A 25,011-nucleotide genomic window follows, 5' to 3' on the forward strand; every position below is an offset into this window, starting at 1 on the left:
AGTCTCTCAAGCTGTCTATGAGTAAATCGGAGCTGTTACTTTACATACACGCAAGACAAGGGGTTATGGGTATGACACCCCTCAACCAGCTACCCGTAGTATTATACGCGAATAATGGGCAGAAAATTTCTAGAGTTGACTCAGTTAAGATCCTTGGCCTGCTCATGGACGCGAGGGGCTGCAATGCCAGAACAATTACCCACGTTACAGCCAAGACGGAGAATATGTTGCGGTTAATTGCTAGGGTGTCCAACCGAAAGAAGAGGTTAGGGGAAGACAACCTCCTTCGGATGTACAACGCGTTTCTCATGAGTCATATTAACTATGTGGCGTCAGCTCTAGTATGGACAAAAACGGAAAAGACCAAATTAAATACCCTCATGCGCAAGAGCATCAAGAAAGTGCTAGGCTTGCCTATTGCCGCGAGCTCCGACAGGCTAGATCAACTCGGGATGCACAATAGCATAGACGAGATCATATAGGCACAGATTACTGCCCAGGTGGTTAGGCTATCGTCGACCGAAGCTGGCAGGCGAATTCTCGACGAGGTTGGCATGGCTTCTAGGATAATGGAGGACCGGCGCATAACATTGACATGAGAAACGAGGGCGACCTACTTGGTGAGGCCTTTCCCGCGAAACGTGCATCCACAGCACAACAAGGGCAGACGTAAAGCCCGTGCACGAGCCATCTTGAAGAAAGTTAGAGATGACAGAGACTCCGCGGTCTTTGTCGATGCGGCGCAGTACGGGAACATGAGAGTGCTCGCGTTGTCGGTTTTAGACGGACAGGGGGTGCTTCGCTCCTCGGCCTCGGTCAGAGTATAGCAGAGCAAATTGCGGTTGCGCTGGCCTTGTGTGACTCAGAGCGTTCCTACATTTACACCGACTCCAGAGACGCAATCAGAGCTTTCGAATCGGGTAACCTCGCACGAGAAGCGGCCTCTATTCTAGAGAAAAGGGCTTGCCCCGGTTCTCATATTATCACGTGGTTCCCCGCACACATGGGGACGAACGTTCTCGAGGGCTTCCCAAACCTCAACGATCTGGCCCACGACCGTGCGCGAGAACTCACGCGCCGCGACGGTCTGGAGGCTCCGGAGGGGCAGGAAGGGACTCAGCAGAACGATCCACTCCTCACATTTAATGAAATTATTAAACATTACCAACTTGGTCGGAGAATTTATCCTCTGCCTCACCCGAAGCTCAGTAGAGGTCAGTCAGCTACTCTTAGAATGTTGCAGACGGGATCTTTCCCGTCGCGGGGATTCCTCAGCAGGATGTACTCAGATGTGGACCCTAGTTGTCCCGACTGCAGTGGAACGTTTTGTTCTATGGCTCACATGCTCTGGCGATGTCCCCCGTTGCCTAACGACTTCCTCTCCAGCGAAGCCGAATGGGAGGAGGCCATCAGAAGCACGGTACTCCAAAATCAAACCCAGGCTATCCAGAGGGCCCAGGAAAGGGCGGAGCGTCACGGCGTTCTGTCCTCTACGTGGGTGCGGCCAGCGGCTACAAAGGCCTCCCGTTACGAAGTCCTGACGGTAGCTCCTCAGGATTAAATAAAGTTCGTTGTCGGTCTGTCTGTCTGTCTGTCTAGAAGGATTTGAACTTTCGACTATGGCAACCGAGCATTCAACATAGCTCGGTCAGGTAGCCCTGTTGGTAGCGAGTCTACCTTATCGCCAGCAAGTACAGCCCATATGGCCCTACATGCCCGAAAACTTCTTTGATTTATCCGCTATAGATGAGTTCAGCTGATCGCGATGGGTAACTCAATATAGAACGATTTCTAAGCGGTTCTGGCCTTGTAGTTCCGGAACTCTCGCGTGCGCAGGCGGCCGTGAACTTGGCTAGGGAAACTATACAGGCGTTCTGATGGCCTCGGACAGCACTTAAAACGAGGCAAAATAATGGTGGAAGTGGTCGCTTCTCTCACCCGAAAGGCGACGAGACACGGGGTATTTCCATCTTGTGCTGCGTTGGAAGATCAAGTCGTCGAGAGTGGATAGGCTGCACTGTGCTTGTGTTACGATAAATTACCAACACGCCCAAGCCTCTTCCAGCAGTCAGTAGCATTTAGTTCTCTAGTTTAAAACAACCCCTATGCTGGAGCCACGTAGTGGTTCATTGCTGTGGTCATGAGGGTGGATCGTTTAAGATCTGATCCTACTATTTATCTTAATACGGTAGTCTGGTGGTAATTGCACCGAAGCTAAGAAATAACTATATATAATATATACACTGACACGTAATAATATTCAATACGTAAGCAACATTGGCTGAGGTATCTTCAGGGCACACATGTAATGTGCGGAGCTGAGAGCATTAATCAGGTGCAGGTGTGGATATTTGTTATAAGTCCTTGCTTTTCTCATGAACTAAACGTTAAACGAGAAGTTATCCGAAAGACAATGCCCCCTGACAGTTGCCCGTTTGTCCTACCCGCCCTCCGTGCAGACGCCACCTGCTGCAGCTTCAGTACAGTTCGGGCATCGACGACTTAGGCTCGATCAAGTGGGACATGGCGCTCTGCCTCCTCGCCGTCTACATCATCTGCTACTTCAGTCTTTGGAAAGGAATCTCCACCTCCGGAAAGGTACCTCCACTCTCTTCCTCTCTCTCTGTCTCTGGGTCGGACCATTCTACAAGTATGTAGGACTGTTAAGAAGTACTGCCTCAAAATGGTAGTTGATTTCTTTTTTTCTACTCCTCTGAGTATGTATATTGACCCATGCAATCATGATGATCCATGGAATCATGATCATGATCATGATTGCATGGGTCATGATCATGGATTAACCAATCAGTCATGAATGCAAGTGACTGCGAACCTGAACCAACGACGTTCGAGAACACATATGAATTTTGATGTGCTGAAAATTAGAGCATTGTTCAATAATAGCCTGGCTAAAAAAAATCGGTTTGCAATTGGTATTCAGTCACGTCATTCAGTTAACGTTTGTCAAGGCAAGTAGTCACGGTGCGTCCAAATTACGAGAAGTAAATCTAAAAAAAAAAATGCGACGAACCTATGCCACTTTAGGTGCGTTACATTAGTTTACTGTTCTGTAACACTATTTTGGCTTATACGTAAAAAAAAGATAAATAAAGATGATGATGACGATTACGCCTCAATTAATGACGCAAACCAACTGTGAAAGCATGAATGGAAGAGAACACTTTCAAGCAAGTGTGTAGAATTAATCCGTACCACTATATGTGAACTCACAGGGAACGAATAAAACAAAAATAGGCAGTCTCCCTCTCTCTCTCTCTGTCTTTATTTTTTAGAGTATTCAAAATGAAAATTTGGAGGGAAAGTCAGACGGAGAGCTGAATCGAGCACAGTGTCGGGCGCCGCTGTGGCAAGGGTGGCGACCTCTGGCGTGGTCGATACGTCGGTCTGGCAGCCGGGGGGTGCCGGTGCAGGTGGCAGTGCACTTCCGGTTAAAAGCTAATTGGTTGCAGCCGCCGGAAGTGCGACCCGGAGAGTCGGCTGACGGCGCGGCAGCGAAAGAGCGAAGAGCCACGGGCCAAATCCAATATGGCCGCTGCAGCCGAGTGGCTTTTCGTGTCGCCGAGGCCTCCAGCTTCACCACCTTGCAGCCTGCCAGAAACAGACGAGCAGAAAAAGCGTCGAATAAGTCATCTGTAAAACAAAAAAAGAAGGAAGTACGCATAGCACACAGATTGGCGAGGGAAGGGCCATCGCGTAGGAAGTCACTGACCACAGCATAGAGGAAAGGAAATAAAATAGAAGAGGCTGAAGTGAAGGGTAGACGAAAATATGAAAACGGGGATGACCATTACCTCTACGCCGCCGCTTAGCGTCAACGTTCCCTGGCCTCGCCATGGAAAGGGGAGGCGATACGCTTGGCGAGCCTTTACGGCCACAGCGATCCCTTTCGCGGCATTGAAGCGATCAAAAGGGCTGCGCCTTTGTGTTCGACAAAACCTACCGAACACATCTGTCCCTTTTCTTTTCCGTTAGGCACACGCACATGTCCTGAAGCGTTTCGCGTCTTCACTTTGGCGCCACTTACTGGCAACCTCTTCTTTCCATTGTGACCTAGTTACATTACCCGCTGCTTCGCCTGGATGACTCGAGTGGCCTTCCTGCTCCGGAAACCTGTTGCTTCGCCGCATTGCAACGGTGCTTTGCGGCAAAGGTGGTTGTTTTATTTCAGTTTAGTTTTTTTCTTTCTCTTGCTCTGTCTTCCTTATATTTGTGGGAAAAATGGACAGCAACGCTAACGGTTTATTACATTTCTTTTCGTTTTCAAGAAACGTGGCCCACGTTACTCGGGCTGGAAATGACCACTTTGTGGAGGGTAATTTCTTACTGTTTAAGCAGCAATATGGCCCACTTGCCGCTTTAGCAGAGATGTGCGTTATATCACCGCCTTAATATTTCAGTAAAGAAGGCGTCTGCATAAGCTTTAGAATGCTGCCTATTAGACATAGGTAACGTGTTTCATTCTCGACACCTAAATGTTGGTGAAGCTAACTGGTCTTTCAAGGTGTTTTTGACCTGAGCTTGTCTTCTTTGGCGTGAACGAGCTTTGAAATTAGCGGTGCGGGCTTTATCATGTATATTAGTGTTTCGACCGCATCCTTGTTCTACTTTTGTTTGCGTTCGCATGCCTGCTTTTTCTTACGATAAATACCTAGCGACTTGTTCATCTTTCAGTCGTTCGATGCCTAGCCTGCATTGCAAGAATGATTACTCACAAACAAAATGGCACTATTCGGCGCCGAAGCGCTTTGACTTTCTCCTTTGGCTGAATGTGTATCTGAGAGAAAATATGGTGCTCAACTGCTGGAGACCGAATAAATGAAACGTTGCGTTTGTCTCGGGGCCGTGGCTAGTGGCACTGCGAACAGCTGTCATGTATTAGGGCTGCACGTGTCGCTTACTGGCCGAGCACATTCGTCGAACTGCGCAGAGCGATGAGCATTCGGGAGGAAAGTGGTTGTGAGGCAGGATGTGAGCGTGAAAAAAGTTTCGCGTCGGCTCTCGGCTGTCAGTGCAGTATGTCGCCACTGAACACGAAGGGACTCGCCATCGGAACGGAAATCCACAGCCAAGGCCTTCGCGTCGACCAATTGAGTGAAAGCGGAGGTCCAACAAGAAAGGCATCCCGGAAGGTGGGCGCGTTCGTAGGATACGCCCGACAAGATATCGTGTAGCAACTCGAAAAGAAACGGACCATGGAATAAAAAAGAGCCGCGAGAACATGTCCCGTAACTGCGGCTTTTTAGTTGAGATAATCGGAGGGTCACTGGAGCCTACCAGCTTTTTTGTTAAGGTTTTGTTTCTGCTTTCCTGACAAATATGAGCGAAAACATAAAATTGTTGGCCCTTATTGTCCCACCTCCGTTCACCGAATGCCTGTTTCTTTGGCGCTTAACGTAGATAACCCCGCACTTTGCAGAATTTTCTCGCCAGTACTTAGTTCATTCATCGTGTCAGCAAATAATTCCGTAATTATTTAATTACAATGTAGGCTCCGTTGTGCCTCGGAGAAAAGCAATGGGTGACGTTATCTTTACTGCGTCTGCCTATCGTGCGTCACCTGCACAGAGTGAGGCACGCCGGCAGGGGCAACTCTTCCGCCCGGGAGACTCAGCCCTCGCTGTGCCGCGCAGGTGGTGTGGTTCACGGCGCTGTTCCCGTACTGTGTGCTCTTCATCCTGCTTATCCGCGGCACCACTTTGCCCGGTGCGGCCCAGGGCATCGCCTACTACCTCACGCCGGACTTCAGCGTGCTCGCAAACCCGAGGGTGAGTGACACTGTTCGGCACGTAGGCCACAATCGCGGCTGCTTGCTAGAAATCGAGCTCTATGCAGGCCGACTACTACGCCCCCCCTCGTTCGAATGATCTTGCTGTGCTTCGGATCTCGAAGCGTTGAGAGAATTATCACACTTATAACCACTCTTCCCAGCAATGTTAGAACACCCACAAACGCAGAAAAATAAGAAAACAAAAAACAAACAAGAAGGCACAGAACAGTGTGCTGACTTTCAACTAACACTTTTTATTGAGGATGAGTCATTGTTTTCCCTACTTCTGTATGTGCTGTAACAGTGCCAGAATGGACGCGCGCATCTCCAACTAGCCAGCCAAAAAGCATTGTTGACGCTTATAACTGACTGCACTGCGTGACAGATGAACCGGTGTGTATGACGGACGTTCGTGCATGGCACACCAGCCCGCCGTGAAACATACACTCTCGTGGCTTTGACTGCGAGGAGTGGTACAGTGGTAGTAAAACTACCTTATTTTTTTCTTTTCTTTAGGGTCTGTTTTTATTTTAGCAATTATTTTGACAAAATGTCTGCCGTAAGCACGTGCGGCCACATACGCTGTTGTTGCACGTGCTATGACGTTCGAAAGTTATGTCACACTTGGGCACAATGCTACATGCAGCGCCAACATACTTTGTGGCACACTTTAGCTACGTGCAGAACTCTTAAAGCGGGCGCTACTCCTAAGATGTATATAAACACGCCTAGAGCATAAGCTACGCCCTTAATGTACCCACTTTTAATATGCACCACCCTAATTACTCTAATTGAGACGATCATTAGTGAATGTCTACAAGTCGGTGTGCTAATTCAAATTATGCATGTTGTAATTATGCATGTTATAATTCAAATCATGTCCTATCGGAGTGCTTTTCCGTACCGATACATTTTCCTCCTTTCAAGCACCAGGCACAATGTAACTTTCTGTTCGTATATTGCGTGACGGAGCCTGCAAGTTGTTTTGACATCAAAATGAGTGATATTGTCTTCGTCCAAGACTTCAACCATGCGATTACTCAATGTAGCAGCTCTCATCACAGGCGTTCATCAAAGTGACATCATTTGGCTGCCTCCGAACTTATGCATTTCCTTTCAGGTTTGGGTGGATGCGGCCACTCAGGTATTCTTCTCCCTGGGTCCCGGCTTCGGCGTCCTGCTGGCATTTTCCAGCTATAACGAATTCCACAACAACGTCTACAGGTCGGTGATGCATGTAACGGAGTATACATGCTGCGATGCAGGCATTCGCACAAGACTGCAAGCAGTTCAAATAGTTGGGGATCGTTTCGACATCTCGCGTCAACGCACTGGTATCGAACACCGGTACTAATAGAGGAAATTTCCAGGCGAATAAAAATATACCCATGAGCATGACTGGCACTGCCGAGGCAGCCTACTGATGTATCCTATAAGAGAGAGAGAGAGAGAAAGCATTTTAATGAAATGCAGATAGTTCTGCAGGCGTATGTGTTGCCGCCTAGATGCCACTCGCTCAGCGGGCAGAATATAGTGCACGCACGCTGCATTATGCTGGAGCTAACCAATAAGCACGAAGGTTGGGCTTATAACAAAGAAGCTTAAGAAGAAGCCAAGAATCCTGCGACGAGTGATGGAAAAAAGAAGGGCGTATGCGATACGTTGAAAGGGAGACTGCAGCGTAGAGTAGAACGTAAGCGGCTCTAGCTACTAGTTTAGTTAAGGTTAGAAGAACAAGTGGAGTTGAGCAGGTGATATAATGAGTACAATAAATAATTGGCGGTCGATCATTGTAACAGAATCGATACCAACGGAACGGAAATGCATTCTTGGGCAGCTGGGAAATAAGCGGTGGAACGAGATAAGAGAACTTCCGGGCTTAGGAATGGAGTCGACTGTCACAAGACATCGTCCCATGCACTGACCGTAAATCGTTCCGCGAGATGCTAAATAACCACATTCCTTAAGTACCGATCTTATCCACCCTTACTCCAACACACGTTTCCCTTTCTTGACAATTCTTTCTGGCTTGTTTTTATTAGTTGTTTCTTTTGCTGTTCTGATCATTTGTTCTGACATTGTCGCAAGGATTATGTAATGCATCCGGGCCTTTAAGGTGAAAATAAATTAAATGACATGAATTGAACCGGCTAGTTAAAGATCGCAGGGACAGGTCTTTATCTTGCAGCGGGCATAAGATAGACTGATGGTGATGATAACTAAGGAAGCCCTTAGGGAACCTGCTTTTTTGTTTTTTCTAATGAGACAGTGGTTTATTTCAAAACTGAAGGAAACGTATAAAGGGAAGGCTGGCTTCTTCTGGGGTTCTTTAAAGTGCACCTAAACCAAAGTGCACGAGCGATTTTACATATCGCCTCGTTAGAAAATGTGGTCGCCGCGCCCGGGACCGAACCCGCGTCCTCGAGCTCAGCAGCTGGGCTACCGCGGCCAATGTTTAATATTGGGGTCGTTCTTTATATTCGCTGTTGTACAAACGTTCTACCTGCCACACAATTCTTTCTTGCAACTTTTCTTTAATATCACACCTGATACACGTTGACGCCGAGAACTTACAATTTAGGCTTCGCTATGCTTTTGCCGAGTGACACAGCGTGAAGACTGAGCAGATCTCTCCCGGCTCGTGCACTCGCATTACCACTCGTCTGGTCGCGCACTACAGCGCGGGTTCGTTCCCCTTGCCCCGCCCGCCTGTTCAACCTGTGCAGAGACGCGTTGCTGACGAGTGCGGTGAACAGTGCCACCAGCTTCCTGGCGGGCTTCGTCATCTTCAGCGTGCTGGGCTACATGGCTCACCGCGCGGACATCCCCATTGAGAAAGTGGCCACCGAAGGCAAGCTTTCTTGTCTCGCCGAGCTGTCTTGGTATACGCCGTTGCCACATCGCCGTGATAACGCGATCAAATCAGCAACCACAGCCATGTCTTATGAAGACGTGTCAAGACACTTATAACCAAGAGGCGAACCGCGTGCTAGGGTGGCGTTCTCGGCCGATGGCTGTCGGGAATACATTAAACTTTGCGAGATTTCGGCTCACTGGCACCGGACGCGTCGGCGTCTATGGGCGACAGCGTTCCTGGCACTGTGCGTAGAAACAACGTGCTTGGTAGAGTACAGGGAACGCTTTCGCCCATATAGTCGCCGACGCCTCTGGTGTTAGCCGAGCGGAATTTCACGAAACCGATTGCGTGTATTCCAGACAGTGATCGACTTCGGAGAATATTTTCTCATGTCACAAATGTTGACGACATCCTATAGCGCGACCGCATTCTGTGTGCTTCACGGCAGGAAGAGTCACGTCATCGCAAAGACGGTGGTGATGTATTCTGATTACAAACAATATCTCAAGGCGTCGCGTCTGGCATAACGGCAGCTCCTAAATACGTTCTGGCACAACGGTAACACTGCAGAGCGTATACTTAAAACGCTTCATAGTTTTCATCGATCTTGATTGCTTTTATGTCCGAACTTTGTCCTGGGGTATATCGCTGGATGTAACGTTTTGGGAAGGGCAGCCCCTATAGCCAGACTAAACACAGAAGTTGAGGTGAATGGAGTCACCACACCGAGACGACATTCGCCTTTACTTTTGCGTTCTGTATAATCTGGTTCTGTTCCTTCCAAGATTGTATTACCAGCGGCTAGCAAACGCTTAATCTCGTTGAACTCCTGGTACCGGTTTATGAAATTACGCACCAGACGAATAAATCGGGTCTGAGATACCAAAGACCACTTTTGATGCCACCTTCGTTTGTCAACGGAAAACGCAGGCCCCGGCCTGGTGTTCATCGTGTATCCTGAGGCGATCGCTACCATGCCTGGCTCCTCCTTCTGGGCAATCATCTTCTTCCTCATGCTGCTTACGCTTGGGCTCGATAGCTCGGTGAGCGAGAACGCGCGGCAATGTGTGACGCAGTGCGTTTCGGTCGTGTCGTGTCCGCGCTGACAAAAAGGAATGAGTACACAAAGATATGGTAACGGTACATTGCCGTTATAACCATCGATAAGTGAGCAATGTACCTCGTAACTTAACGGCCAAATTGAAGTGTCACTCGTACGGAAACCTCAGCCCTCTGAAAGTATTAAATGTTCATCGCTTTATATGTGTATTTAAGGAATCGGTTTGTTTTTCCTGGAATATTGGAAACAAAGGTTGTTCCATCTTGCAGGCCTCACAATAAACTAACAAGTCTGTTAAGGGCTAACTTAGTGCGACGGTTTCTACCAATGGAAAGTGCGACAGCCATGTGGAGCAGGCGTGGGACCTTATGACGGTCTCTGGCCTGCGCTGGGAGAACAGAGGCATCAAAAGCCTCCAGGAGTATCGCTGTCGAGCACCGTGCATGGTGTGGTCGTGTCTCTCAACATCAGCTGCCAGCCGTCGGCGGCCCGGTGCAAGCATTAATTTTACATGTCGCTTTTACCCGAAAAGTACGGAATAAACGATGCAAACACGACTTGAGTGCATGAGATAATTTGTTGATAACTTAAACGAAACGGAAACCACGTTGCTTTCTGTGGAAACCGAAAACCGGAGGCACGCGAGTTCTCGACAGTAAAGAAAACAACCAAATTTTGTTTTCTGTTAATTTCTGCAATTTGAGAAAAAAGATTACAAATTAAATTATGGGATCTTACGTGCCAAAACACGATCTGATTTTGAGGGACGCCGTAGTGGGGGACTCTAAAATAATTTGGGCCATCTGGGTGTTTTTAAACTAAATCTAAGTAAACGGGTGTTCTCGCATTTTGCCCCCACCGAAATGCGGCTGCCGTGGCCCAATTTGGCAAGCCCTAAGTTTGCATTCAAATAGGACTGCCGTGTTTCCACAATGCGTCCTTGTCAACGATTCCTCCCCCCACTTCCCCCCCCCCCAAATTCCTACATAGATAAATAAATAAATAAACAAACTTCTTCGGAGTGTCTGTCCTCCCATTGCCTCGTCCCACTCTCTCCGTGCAGTTCGGCGGCTCGGAGGCGATCATCACGGGCTTTAGCGACGAGTATCCCTTCGTGAAGAGGAACAGGGAGCTCTTCGTGGCCGGCCTGTTCACGCTCTACTTCATCATAGGACTCGCCAGCTGCACGCAGGTATGGCACAAGCGCTCGAAATTACTCGAGAAGCGTCATTCCTAAAAGCCGTGCGCAATATGCACGAAATAGCGGGGAGAGGAAGGAATACGCGTGAGAAGGTAAGAACGTAGCTGTCCTGAATGCGTTAGCAGTAGTCATTCCGCTGTTCGTTCACATACCTATAGTCATGGGAGCAAGTCTTGCTCTGTTGAGAAACACCTTGAGATGACTGAGTCGCTGATGTAGCAGTTCCCCAAGACGAAAAAGCGTTGATTGATTTATTGATTTATTTATTTATTGATTGATTGATTGACTGTGTGATTGATTGATTGATTGATTGATTGATTGATTGATTGATTGATTGATTGATTGATTGATTGATTGATTGATTGATTTCTCTTTCACGGTCAGGGCGGCGTGTACGTGGTGAACATGCTGGACCGCTACGCCGCCAGCTACTCCATACTGATCGCCGTATTCTTCGAGGCGGTGGCTGTCTCTTGGATCTACGGTGAGACGCCGTGCGTCGTTCTAGAAATAACGACACGCAGCTAAATAACTCGTTTTCAGGCCGCGTTGCGCGATCTTTACGCTCCGGTCACACGTACGCCGGGCCACAAGGAAATCGGGCTTCCACGCGCGCACTGCTAATGGTGACTGCACCGCTGCGTCCGCGATGACGTAATATATTTACCTTTGTAGCGGGTGGACACTATATGTTCTGTAACTAATGCAAAGCGGTGATTTCGGCTCTGCCTATAGAAAGACTGGATCAATACTGCGAGCGTGACTGAATATTGTTCTAGCGAAAAAAAGATAAAGATAAAAGTCTCGTGCTTGTGTTTTGCTGCAGTGATGCTGTGTGTTAGACGTCTCGGTAAAAGCAATTGCAGAATATTTTAGCGTCAGAACACAAGTACAGCAATATACCAAGTACTGTTGTGTATAGATCTAGATCTTATTGCCGACTGCTCTTATAGCGCTAAATCGTTATCCGACTTGTTTGCTTGCCTGTTTTAGTCAGAACAATTGCCAACGAGAACCAAATATATTAGCTCTTGCCTTAAGAGATTTTTTTCCTTTCACAAACTTTCATGGCTGTTTATTCAGGGCTTGGTACCACTGAGTGTAAACATTAGCGCCGTTATTGTCGGACCACTTTCCGATCGCTGTTCCAGGTGGCACTTATGGCTCCTTTTCCTTGAGTGGCCTCCGCAGTTTTATTTCTTTCACTGCATATTTTTGTGTTACTGGAGGAAGTCTAGCAGGCCTTGCATCGCTCCATGAGTTATCCCTCTTTCGGCTATACTAGCTGATCAATAGTTCAAACACAACTACCTCATAATGCGTACGCCCATTCACCTGCGCAATGAAGGCGCTGCTGTCCATGGCTCTTACCGCAACTAACGTATTGGGATACCTTCTGCGCCCGCCGTGCTTGCTCAGTGGCTATGGTGTTGGGCTGCTGAGCACGATCGAGGTGGCGGGATCGAATCCTGGCCACGACGGCCGCATTTCGATGGGGGCGAAATGCGAAAACACCCGTGTACTTAGATTTAGGTGCACGTTAAAGAACCCCAGGTGGTCGAAATTTGCGGAGTCCTCCACTGCGGAGTGCCTCATAATCAGAAAGTGGTTTTGGCACGTAAAACCCCATAATTTGGGATACCTTCTGTAACATTATAAATTTCTACAACACTGTCAGTTGGGGTCATTGGTGTAGATTGATCGTTATAGTGAAAAACAATTCAACCTTAGAACAAGAATACGAAAAGATAAAAAAAGGGAAGCCCTGGCCCACATCCGAAAAAGTTTGCTGAAGAGAAAGCATTATAACCGGCCCAGTTGGCCCCAAGATCTCAGGCGCCGAACAACGCAGCTGTACAATAGGTTGTGCCAAAGCGCTGGCCCACCGCGAGGTCTTTACACGCGAACATCTGCGTCGACCCGTAGCGGCCGGTTCTGGTTGTCCGCTAGCCACGACACCGATACTTTCCGCGTGTTCTTTCTAAATCGCTTTGACACGCGCTCGCATTGCAAACCGGCTCGCATTCTTATAACTAGCTGTGACGCCCAGGCCTGTAAATCGATCTTAAGTAACATGACGAGCGATCTTCTGAGTTCATACTGGCGTCAAGCAGATTGAATCGAGGGTCTTCAATGTAGTACCATATTCAATGGTCTCAGTAGATAAGAATTTCCGTTGGCGATAGGCGCAACCTCTTGTCACTAACGAAAAAAATGGCGGTGTTAATGTATACGTAGGTGACAACCGGTCGGAAACGTGCGAGTCTCACCGGTTTACTGTCATCCGTTTAGTCTAAACTTGCTGCACTTGCACATTTCCTGCTTCTATAGCTCCCTCGTATGCTTTGCATGCATTTCACGTGTTGTTACTCTTTAGTGTTATTTAAAAAGAGTTGTCACCCTTTGATATCAGTGAGAGTTTGTGACGCTTCAAGCACGCCGTATACATGCTCGCCCTACTCGCTGAAAGTATAGAACACATCAGCACAAGCGCGTAGACAGGGACGAAACAGAGCAAGTGGTTGTGCGCGAAGGAGCATTTTGGTGCGGCTCTCCTCGTGGCTTTTTTCCTTCAGCCAGCCGCGGTAACTCAGTGGCTAGTTGGCTTAGTTAACACTGCTGCTGACCATGAGGTCGAGGGTTCGATTGCAGGCCAAGTGACTGCATTGCAACGGCATGCAAAAAGCACTGAGACTTGGGTGCACGTCCGGAAACACGAGTTATCGCACTCTGATTTCTTGTGGTCTCCAAGTCATATCGAAACACTTTAGAGTGCGCGGGGATGCGTGCGTATATGTACAATCGGCACTACGGATGAGGCGTGTTCCGCACCCCGTGCCATTTTTTAGAGACATGCGCTATCCAATAAATAGTTACACCTAAATTGATGAATTGATTGAATGGGTTTGACGTCCCAAAGCATGAACAGTGAGTCTATTATATACGCTACAGAGGGGGGCTCCTGAGTAATCTCGACCGCTTGTGGTTCTTCAGCGGGCACCTAAATATAAGTGCACGAACGTTGTTGCATTTTGCTTGCGTCGAAATATCTGCGCCGTCGCGGCGGGTGTTTAAACGTAAAGGTTGTACGCCTCAATGATATGCTCTGTAGCTGCTCATTGGCACCGATCCACGCCTCAGATCTACGATAATCCCAAGGTGCCCATGCAGTTAAGCTTTTTCTTTCGCCAAGTATATCGCACAGTGCTGGTTTATCATTTTCTCTGGTCGCACATAATTTTTTCCGCTCTTATCTGACGTTATGCACTTGAGTAAGCACTTTGTTCTCATAGATAACGGATACAAACGGCCCAATTATAGAGCCAAACTGAAGAGCGGAGAAACGAACAGGAACGGGTACCCATAGCTGATAAAGCGCTTTGAAAATCGAAAGTCTTCATGGTGACTCGTGATGCGAAGAGGTGCTTGAATGCTCCGGCAAAGCTCTTATGCTTGGAATAAGGCTAGCGTGATTACTGTATCAGTTGGACACCGTGGTCCGCTGCTGCCTGATATAGCGCATCGCTTAAGGCCGATCCACACGACGGACTAAATTGCTCTTTTGGACCGCGGTCCGCGCATCACGTGATAGGACGTCACCAGTTCGTGCGTACCGTCGTTGGCCCGCGCAAGACCGCGGCCCTCGCGGTCCAACAAATCACCGAGGCTTTTCCCGCTTCAGTTTTGGCGGCGGACCGCATGCAAACCGCAGCGATTTTGGCGTAGCCAACGAATGTTGTCCGGCAACAGAGTGTCTTCAGCCAAATCCAATCTAGTTTTCAGCTCAGCAAAAGCCAGTCAAGGCAGTCGTTTCATGTCCGCCGTTCCGCCTACACGTGCGTGCAGCAGATATATTGTTTAAACACCGTGTCCTTTTGGAGTGACGAGGAGGCTTTATATTTTGTATCCCTCGTTGAGCAGTTCCCGGCTGTGTGGGACTCGAGCCGGCATGATAACAATGATAACACTCTGGCCGAGAGTGTAGCTGGTTGGTCTGCTCTGCCGTCTGCTATGGCATTCCGCCGTGTGGATGTGCTCTGCGCCGGACCGGACCGCGGCGGGCCGTGACGTCGCATCACGTGACCGAGCGGCCCGCGGACTTGGTCCGTCGTGTGGATCGGCCTTTACCGACGCGGAAGTGTGAGGAACCGCGACGCACAGTCTACCTGCTTAAAATTTACTTACGTGCGTGCGATGTATTCCTTAGGCGTGCCCAGCGTTAAACAGCAGCTCTTTCACTGCTCCATTCGCCCACGGCGTTCTACGTAAACTTTACCTACTTCGCTGCGACCCAAGGTGGTCGCCGTGTCAGCGGAATTTCGCTCCACACAGCGATGCCGATATATTTGTAGCACCCGCATCTGCTGCCCACATCCCCCCGGCTACACCGCAAGCGTGAAATGGGCGCGATGCGGACGTTCTGGAGGTTTTCAGGGAAGGTGATTCTCTGGGGAATCCGTGCTCTGGAGATGCAGGTGAGTCACTGGTGTCTCCGCGTAGGCCGGCTTGAGGCGGTCTATACAGATTCTCCTCACGTCCGGGTCACAACTGTGGAGCGCGCAATGAAGAACGACCGACACGTAAGCTGAAGAACTGATGAATGCAGCCACACTACCATCTTTATTTCCTTCGTTGTTCTGGCTGTGGGCGCCATCTGGCATTGTAGCGGATTCGGGCGCTGCAGATTTATTTCTCTCATATGGTAAAACACACCGATTCTCCGCAAGGCGACATGTGCCGGAAACGTTTCTTAAACAAGTGTTTAATATGATCTTACACCAGATTTTGTTTTCAACGCGTAATATGACCTCTGAGAAATTTAATTGGGAGTTTTTGCGCCACAATGCTTCTAGAAGTACGCCATAGTTGTTGGCTATATTTTAGTCTAACACGGTGCACGCACCCCAAACAGAATGTGCTTAGCGGAGCCGAAAATCGTGCTGGTGCAGCGCGGAACGCAGTAACGATTGAGCCACGTGGCGACTTGGACCTTGGCTTAGACCGTGTTTGACTTTATATCTAGTACGAGGAAATAGTCTGTGAAGATTGACGCAGACCTGCGTGCCACGGGGTCTTGGCTCGCGCTCAGACGCAACCCTTGTTCGCAGGGATCAGAAGGTTCTCGGAGGACATTAAGGAGATGCTGGGCTTCCCCGTCGGCTTGTGGTGGAAGTTCTGCTGGGCCTTCGTGGCACCTTTCTTCATACTGGTGAGTCGAGCAGAAACGGATGTCTTTTTGTGCTGCGCCCAAAGTTTTCATCTCCCCATTCTACGCGTTCCAGTGTGATACATTATTTGATGACGACCAACGTACTAACGGTTTCCCATCGATAATTCACATACTGCTGGGTTCTATTGTGACCAGGCGCACAAGGATAAGGCGGGGCATGGTCTAAGAAAACGTGTCGCCCTATCGGTATGCTGCACATTGCGTCTAGCGTTGCATATCACCTTTCCCTAACCTAACGAGAGAACAGCGTCAGCGCTTGTGACAAAACAAGTACATTACGCAGCGGCGATGTTGTTCGAAATCGTCGTACGCTTAACGGTATTAAAGGGCCCCTCACCAGGCCCCATACCAAATTTCGGTTACACGCTGGAAGTTGTTACGTGCCCTCTAGGGAGCGTTCTGCCGCAAAAATGTTTCATATCGGCTCATTAATAGCCGAGATAGAAATATTTCAGTGCCACGAACCCACGAATTCAAGAGGCAAGCTCCACTGCAAAGCGAGGCACTCTCTCCGCTTGCCCCGTTTAGCCTCCGCAGCGAAATTCCTTCGCGTGACGCATACGTCACGGGCCCCGCTTTCATTTTTTTTCCTCGCCTTTCTTGCGGCGCGGCGCACTTCCGCTGATGGCGGCGCGCGCGAGCTGTTGTGATACTTTGCAGACACAACAATCGTTATCGCGCATTGCATGCTGTGCACTTGTCAGCTCAATATGGCCAGACCTGGTGAGGGGCCTTTAAAAGGTTGACAGTTCGTTACAAGGAAAGACTGCTGCGCCCCTCTGGATATAGTCAAGTCAGTACGAATCACGTTCCTGTTCTTTCACAACTCTGTGCTTCGGGTTATTGCACATGTGCGCGGAGGAGGGCTTGTGAGTTGCCGTGTGGTGTAAGATTCGTCGGACGATCTCGCCGCTGCCACCATTTGTTAGAGTTGTCGGACGATCTACGAGCTGTAGGCCGATCTCACCGCTGCCATTCAGATGTAAGATTTGGCAGTTGTAGCTGTAGGAAGGAGCTTGACTCTTCGTCGGGACTTAGGAGAGCAGGATTTATTTACATGCTATTTACAGTTGAACATGAGATACATCGACAGTCTAGCGTGACTCCCAAATGGCGCCCGCAAGACAAAGCATACAGCAAACGAGCACACAGCTCACCAGCACATTTCGAGCACGACAACGAGCACCCTCTAGCAGCCGACAATCGCTGCCTACAAGCACCCCGCTCGACGTCATAGTTCGACGTCATTGTAGATGACCCGCCCTTTTGGAGGAGGTGGGCTCTCGACTTGGAGGAGGATGAGGGCTCACACACACGCACGCACACACACACATAGGTGCAATGGTATGGAGCAGACGTCAGAGGGGCTTCGTAGAACTCGGAGCCGTTCCGGGTGGCGCGTCCCTCTGGGTAGCACATTGTCTGCTGTCTCGAAAAGTGCATGGGAAGGAGCCTTCGACGGCTACCCGCGGCAACTCCCCCACTCATAGCAGAACAGGGCGGCGTTGTCGTGTTGCGAACAAAGCCTGCTTCGTCGAACTCGGAGCCGGCCCGGGTGGCGCGCCCGGGTAGCACATTGTCTGGTGTCTCGAAAAGCGCATGGGGAGGTTCCGCCAATCACCTCCCCTCGAGAACTCCCCTGAGCTGACCCCTCGCCACGTGGCTGCCGGTTATCCGCAGTTCTCTGAAGTGCGCCACCGTCCCGGTTGGATCGGAACACGTGCAGCGGGCTGAAATAGCTGCAGGCCGATCCTAACAGTGGGCAAGCCCTGCGACAGCCGGTGTAGGTGAGCTGCCGCAGACCGGCCGGCAGCGGCGGCCCTCTTCGCCACCAACTTGCAATGACACAGCGAGGAAAGCTGTGTGTTCTTGCGGTTCTGCCCTACGCAGTTCATGCCAGCGTTTCATGCTGCATGCACACGGCTGTTGTGCAGTCGTTTTGGACTCGTGAAGCGCGATGGCCGCTGGCTGGCCACGCAGGTATACCATGTGACGGAACGCGTGCTCGACAGACCTCAAAATTAGAGCGCATTCACACCGGCGATTAAAAAACCGAGGAGCGCACGACTGACGCAGAACAGTCGCTTTTCGACAAAAGCGACCAGTTGCGAGCGTTCGCTTTGCGACCAACCGGGTCACTTGACTTCTGCGAGTTGTCGGTGCGAATGAGCCCTTAGTCATGCCAATAGCGAAAAATTAGCGAAGATGGCTGCATCAAATCGCTATGCACATTCGTCAAGTGTGCTTTGCGGGGCAACAAAGAAGAATGATTCTTTGAACTCATTGAGTTGCGTTTAACGTTTTGAAGCAACCCACGGGCTATGGGAAATGCCGCTGCGAAAGGACTCCGCATTGACTTTCACTACGTGAGGTTCTTCGTTATGCAACAAAATCGCGGCGCGTCAATGCTTTTACATTTCGTCCTCATCGGAATGTGGCTGCCGGGAATCGAACCCTCGGCTCAGCAGTACGACGCCACAGTCACTCGGCCATGGCAGCGGGCAATCCGTTGGACTAACCTGTGCCTAACTGAAGCCATTGTAGCGCAAATAGAGCCGACAGAGAGAACACGAGACCGGGCACCACGGTCTTCCGCTTTTATTTGCGCTACAATGGCTTCACCGAGTATCGACCAATTGCCGAATAAAAAGTTACGTTAACCTAGCTAGGTTGCTGTAAGCTGCATTCTGAAATTTGTAGCGCTTTATATTCTAGAAAGCGATGTTAAAGAAAGACGTATAAAATAATCGGTGACTCGAGCGCGTATGAAAGCAGCTGAAGCGGTGGCTAGTAGCTACTCTTCAAAAGCGTGTACTCGTTTTTCTAAAGGAGTTTTTGGAGGCAAGTCGTAGTGGCGATAAGTACTCTGCTAAGAAGTGAATGTAAAGTTTTTGTACGATGAAAACGACATCATATTTTGCACTTGATCTGTAATTTGAAGAACTCGTGTCAGTATATTTTTTTCTTGTGACATTTTGTTGATACTGTAACGCGACGCGAAAAAGAGGTTGCAAGCTTGCGTCGTTACGCTGTTCCTGCTGGAAAGCTGGAAATTCAACGGGAAAAGCAAGCAAAGCTGGAAAAGCAACGGGAAATTCAGGAGCAATCATAGTTATACAGTCATCGAAGCTGCTATTGCTCTTACAGTGTTCGTGATATTAAAAGCTATGTTTCTTGCTCTATCGTGACATGTGTGTCTTGAGTATTTGTTGTACTGATGTCAATTAATGATGTGTTTCTTTTGCCTTTGGGATGTTCCGTTGCCTGCCATAAGATTTTCATGTGAAAGTTTCTGATGTGATAAGTTTTTCATGTGAAAAAGGAGTAGTCGGATCTTCCTGTTAGTGCTAACCTTATTTACCCTTGTAAAAAAGAAATAAAGATCAGTGGTTACACCACTTTAATCTTCTCGCACAGTGCGTCATAAATTGTGACAGCCTCTTGCCAAGTCCAGTTAGTTGTTCATTAATAAAAATAAACTTACATTTCGCCTGTGTTTATTATCAACCCGCCCAAGTACGTATTCCGTATGAATGCATATTAAGACCTGAAAGTATTTTATTTCGCCCAAACGTTACGATCTTTTCATTCTTTGTGTATGTCAAGAAAGTTGCTGCGGTATATTTCTACTGGTATGTATGAACACTGTGCTGTTTAAGCTCCTCCGACTTCATGTTTCAATGTACTTTTCTCTACCGATGATCAACGCTTTAACTAGTGGTTAGGTTCTTGGTTCTGTTTTTCCACTCCGAAACAGCGTTTTTCCTACACAAATACCTCCACACCTTAGCCGCCCATCATTTTTTTTTTTTAGGAACAGGCTGCAGAAAACAACGCCTTATTCTGACCTTACGAATTACGACAAGAGAGTCACAATCGAACTTACTCAGCTGGCGCCGTGTCCACCCTCCTTATTGAATTCGTATTTTCCGTTTGATAAAACTTGCCCCAGGACTCGCTCATCTGCACGAGGTGGATCTCCTATGCACCTTGTTCGTTGCAAATAAACCACCAAGCGAGCCAAGTTGCAACAGATTCAGTCGTTGTCCCATCGTGTAAACTGGTGCCGAGTTGTGTAACTACTACTCTGCACGAATATTCCATAGTTCATTTGCACTTCCCTAGTAGCTGCTTGATTCGTGTTCTTGAATAATCTATAAGCGATCCGAGCATGTATTCATGAAAAAGTTCCCAAGCTAGAATGGTTCGGCAACAGATTCCAGCAAACCGAGGAGTTGGACACATCATTAGCGAACACGGCGGCCCGTCAATAGCAAACAGCACTTACGATCGGAAAACTTTACGTGTCTGACCCGTGGTGCATATGTACGCGAGATAGAATCCAGACGCCCTGCTACTTGAGCTGCCGACCGTGCATGACACAAGTGAAGCCGCCCGTACGCTGAAGAGCATTTTTTGTGTGTTTAACGAGTACACTGACTCCCTCGGCGCTGCACAATTAAGCGCCCGGCAGCTTTATACGCACGCATACACGCCCTGCTTTTATAGCCATTGGAAAGCCGGCTCCCTACCTCTAAACAGTTTGGAGAACGCCACGAATTTGCGAAGACAGACACAATGTTCGCTGGCTATCCCCGTTTATCGTCTACGTGGAGCGGGCGCAGGCGCACGGACAGAACCAGTGTAACGATGCTAAATACCTGTATGCCCCCCGCTCTATCCTTCTCGCCCAAAAATTCACGTCTCCTTCGGGACACACGCGCCTTAACCTCTCCGAGTGTCTGCTCCATTTCCCGTAATCTTTCTCGGGTGGAGGAAGTCTCTGTCCTGAGAATACGGGCTGGGCCGGCCTTAGACACTCCGTCACACCTGGGCCTAGAGCCCAACACCCACTGAACCGCCCAAGGTGTTGTGCACCAGCTTCTACAGCGTACCTGAAAGGAAAGTTGAGTTGATATGGAGACCGGCTCACTCTGGGCTAGAAGGCAACGAACTTGCCCACCAGTTCGCCCGAGAGATGGAACACCGGGTAGAGGAAGGTGAGCCACAGTCGATAATTAGTTATAGGGACATTACGAACCATTACAAGATGGAGAGGCACCGTTACCCCGATCTTCACAAATCGGTTAGCAGAGAACAGCAAGCGATCTACAAGCAGATATAGGCAGGATCCTTTCCGCACCCTTACCTTCAAAACAAGATGTACCCGGAAAGGAACGAGAAGGAACGCAATTTCTGCAAGACTCAGTTAGGCACGCTCCAACACGTCATTGGAATATGCGATTTCGTCAAGGCGATCCCCCACCTCTTACCTGCCCCACTACCCTACCCCATCCCTCATCCACCCTTATCGAGTGATGGGAGACCTTGCTAACCAGCCCCGCCCTGGAAGACCAGCTCGTCCGGATCTCCAGGGTCGAGGAGGCTAGGGAAGCATATGGGTTCCGTGAAGAGGGAACCACTTCCATCGACGGCGTCTAAGAAGATGTCGAGCTCGGCTCAATAATGTTGTTTCTCTCTCTCTCTCTACAGTGGACATTCACACAACCTGCTGTGACTCTGCCCAGCGACGAGGGCGGCTCGAGAAAGGATACTGAGCTGGCTAGCTACGAACGGAGTTACAGGCTCATCGACGACAAGTTCGCTAAGCCACTATGCTGCACTTTTTATAGGGGCAGGGCCTTCACGCTTTTCTTTAAACAAACATCTGCGCCACGGGGCAAGCTTTTCGTAAAAAGAATGTACACAACGTGCGGACAGGTCTCCTCGGGATAGAGGGCGAATGGTCATCCTGATAATACGCTTCCGGGGCGTCTGCGTGGTATTGCAGGCCGACGCGACAACTTGCGCAGCCGTGATCTTCGATAAGTGCTACCTTAGCCTCTTTATCTATGATGGCGGATCTTACACACACACAGAAAAAAGTGAGCTCTTTTTGTGGGCTCCAGACAAAAGTGCACGTTTCTGTGTTTTTCTTTGTCGTCTTTCTGGGTGAGTAAGCATTGTCTCACTATCGCTCCTGTATCCAGATGTTCAGAATGGAGCACCTGACTGCACGGTGTGTCGACGGATGTCTGTGTAACAGTTCAACACAGGAAAGAAATTCGTGCTGTTTTCTTACTGCATGGCCGCGGCTTAAACGCGTTGTCCTTTGTCGTTTCCCAACGCGTATAACAGAGCTCGCAATAAACCCCATTAATAATTGCTCAGTGCCACTACGGCGTGTGGCATTATTATGCAGCCTGCATGATCGATGATGCGGGCTACTCAGTGGTGCGCTACTGGACCTTTCCGTGACTTCCTAGAACAGTCGGGTCTCGTACTCGATGAAACAGTATATAGGACCGACATACTTTCACCTTTGCCAGTGCTCGCGCACTTTTTTCGCGCTTTATACGAGTGAAAGTGAAAGCGTGTCTTCGACACCCAGGTGATCATCGCCAGCGGCCTGGTGAACTACGAACGGCTGTCGTACAACGAGTACAAGTACCCGTGGAGCGCCGACGCTGTGGGAATCTGCGTGGCAGCCTCGTCGGTGCTCTGCATACCCGCGTTCGCCCTGTGGAACCTCATCCGGACGCCTGGAACGCTGGCACAGGTACGTCGCCCTCTGGGCAGCCATCCCGGGCAATGTTCAGAAACTCGTATAGCTGTGAGGTGCCACAAACACTTGAACATATATTTTGCGTGTGTCCCGCGTATGCGCAAAAACGACAGCAACTTGTCTCTTCCATTGCAACGATCCACAAGAGACCGCTATCAGACGAGTTTCTTTTAAGTCATTGGCCTAATGCAAACAGCGCAGCCCTGGTAACAAGTGCCGCTATAGCTTTTCTCCAAGCCACTGGGCTAGACGCACGGCTTTAGAGATGCCACAACTGTGTGGATTTGTATATACGCATCTCTTCCTTATACCATCATCATTCATCAGCCCTTTCCCTCAGTGTAGAGTAGCAGGCCAGAGCAAGTTATAGCTCAGGCCGACCTCTCAATCTTTCTGTAAATAAATTTCTCTCTCTCGTATCGCGGCACTTCCGCAGCACGTCCCGAACAAAACAAAAGTTGACCAGGATGATTATAGTTAACGACAGGTGTTGCGTGGCGTTGTTGTAGAGCTGCGTCAGCCTCTTAGTTGTGTTTGTGATTACTTCTTGAGGTCTTGCTGGCGCAAAGACCTCAATCCACATTTTACAAACTTGTTGCGACACATTAATTAAGGTTGCCTCCCGTCTGGATTTACACTAGCAGCAAGACCACTGTTACCCCTGTGGTGCCTACAACAGCCACAAGTACACCTCACAATCCTGCAGGAATTACGAAGAAGAAACGTCACTCCAGAGTGGCTCTGTATACGACAGTTGTCACTGTCATTACTGAACGAGACATATGAACAAAGAACGCACATTTACACCGATGGATCTGTCTCAGCCACCATTTTCACAGGCGCTGTTACCATCCCGGCCTTACAAGTCCCAATGAAGTCCAAGTTGTCCCACATAACGACCTCTACAGCAACAGAACCTGCTGCCCTACATGCCGCTGTTAATTACATCGCAGAAGCGAAGCCTCGAAAGTGGGTCTTCTTTTGTGATTCCAAGACAGCTGCTCAGAGTATACAGTCAGAGTTACGACGCAAGACGCATGAACAACTGGTGGTTGAGACTAGAGGTTCTCCATCAACCCCTCATAAACGGACATGACATCATCTACCCATGGCTTCCGGGGCACTGTGGCATCGTCGGTAATGACCTCGCTGATGATGCCGCCTGGTCAGCCCGTAAAGAAACCCTGACACTTCCTATACTCTTCTCAAGCTTACTTGCTCAAACCAAGACTGAAACTTTGGGAACACCCCGATTTTCTCGAACTGTTGTCTGCACTGGCTGGATTCTACATTGAAGCTGCAGATTCCATCGCACTTCTCCCGCCGTGATGCAACTTTACTGCACGGCGTCTGGTTAGGCGTGGCTTTTAGGAAAGCCTACTCATTCCTTATCGGAATGTCCGACAAACCTATCTGTGACTCATGCAACTGTGAAGAGACGATCGAGCACTTGTGTTTTTGTTATCTTTATGAAATCGAACGTGACGTGCTTGGAAGTGTGCTAAACCAATTACACACCGTACCATTTTCAGAGAAAAAGATTCTTGTACCATAGCCCAACGCGTCGCAGGCTTACAAGGCGACGCGGGCATTTCTAATATTTGTGACATTAACTGGCCTCAGTGACCGATTGTAGTCGTGAAGTGATGGACAACCGCACGTACTCACACTGATAGTACCTTCTTCACTCCCTCTCCTAACGGCAACCTAACCTCCACAAAACCTGCAATATCTTCCGACATCTCCTCGATGATTGCATCAGTAAATCACACAACGGCAGAATCTGCAGAAGCTACTACATCGGGCCCCGGCCTCCGATGATCAGTTATTATGGAACCTATCTGCCAAGTACATTAGCGCCCAAACACCTCAACAGAAACCGCCCTACACAGGCCAGGACAACGCTGAGATGGAGGCCTCCGTTACCCTTGCGGAACTACAGGCGGTGTTCGCATCTTAAGCCCAAGGCCGCCCCTGGGGTCCACTGTATTAATAATCGCCTTGTTCAGAATGCATACAACGCCTCACTGGCGACCCTCCTGTGTCACATCAATGCGGTATGGGAATCGGGCTCTTTGCCGTCGTCCTGGAAGCATGCCAAAATTGTAATTATTCCTAAACCGGGCAAACCACTGCATTTAGACATTCTGCGCCCCATCTCCCTCACATCATGTCTGGGGATAGTCATGGAACACATTATTCTTCAAAGGCTTACTGCACACTTGGACAAGCATAGCTATCTACCACAGGCCATATTTGGCTTCCGCCCACGGCTACCCGCGCAAGCCATTATGCTTCAACTATATCACC

At 49.1% G+C, this 25,011-nt stretch overlaps 1 protein-coding gene and 1 long non-coding RNA gene across 2 annotated transcripts in view; one reads left to right on the forward strand and one right to left on the reverse strand.

Annotated features, from left to right (window-relative positions):
* Positions 1–25,011, forward strand: part of DAT (Sodium-dependent dopamine transporter) — a 106,636-nt gene that overhangs the window by 62,896 nt on the left and 18,729 nt on the right. Inside the window, exons 4-12 of the mRNA XM_050169735.3 lie at positions 2,460–2,598; positions 5,652–5,786; positions 6,909–7,012; positions 8,515–8,639; positions 9,576–9,688; positions 10,769–10,897; positions 11,291–11,390; positions 16,015–16,115; positions 22,528–22,695. Coding sequence (XP_050025692.1) covers positions 2,460–2,598; positions 5,652–5,786; positions 6,909–7,012; positions 8,515–8,639; positions 9,576–9,688; positions 10,769–10,897; positions 11,291–11,390; positions 16,015–16,115; positions 22,528–22,695 — 1,114 coding nt within the window. The remainder of the gene's footprint in view (positions 1–2,459; positions 2,599–5,651; positions 5,787–6,908; positions 7,013–8,514; positions 8,640–9,575; positions 9,689–10,768; positions 10,898–11,290; positions 11,391–16,014; positions 16,116–22,527; positions 22,696–25,011) is intronic.
* LOC126520905 (uncharacterized) overlaps positions 3,265–25,011 on the reverse strand; it is a 104,965-nt gene continuing 83,218 nt past the window's right edge. Inside the window, exon 2 of the long non-coding RNA XR_011893271.1 lies at positions 3,265–3,609. This is a non-coding gene — a long non-coding RNA (uncharacterized lncRNA). The remainder of the gene's footprint in view (positions 3,610–25,011) is intronic.

The sequence above is a fragment of the Dermacentor andersoni genome, chromosome 3 (assembly GCF_023375885.2).
Source record: "Dermacentor andersoni chromosome 3, qqDerAnde1_hic_scaffold, whole genome shotgun sequence".
In the NCBI taxonomy this organism is placed as follows: Eukaryota; Metazoa; Arthropoda; class Arachnida; order Ixodida; family Ixodidae; genus Dermacentor; species Dermacentor andersoni.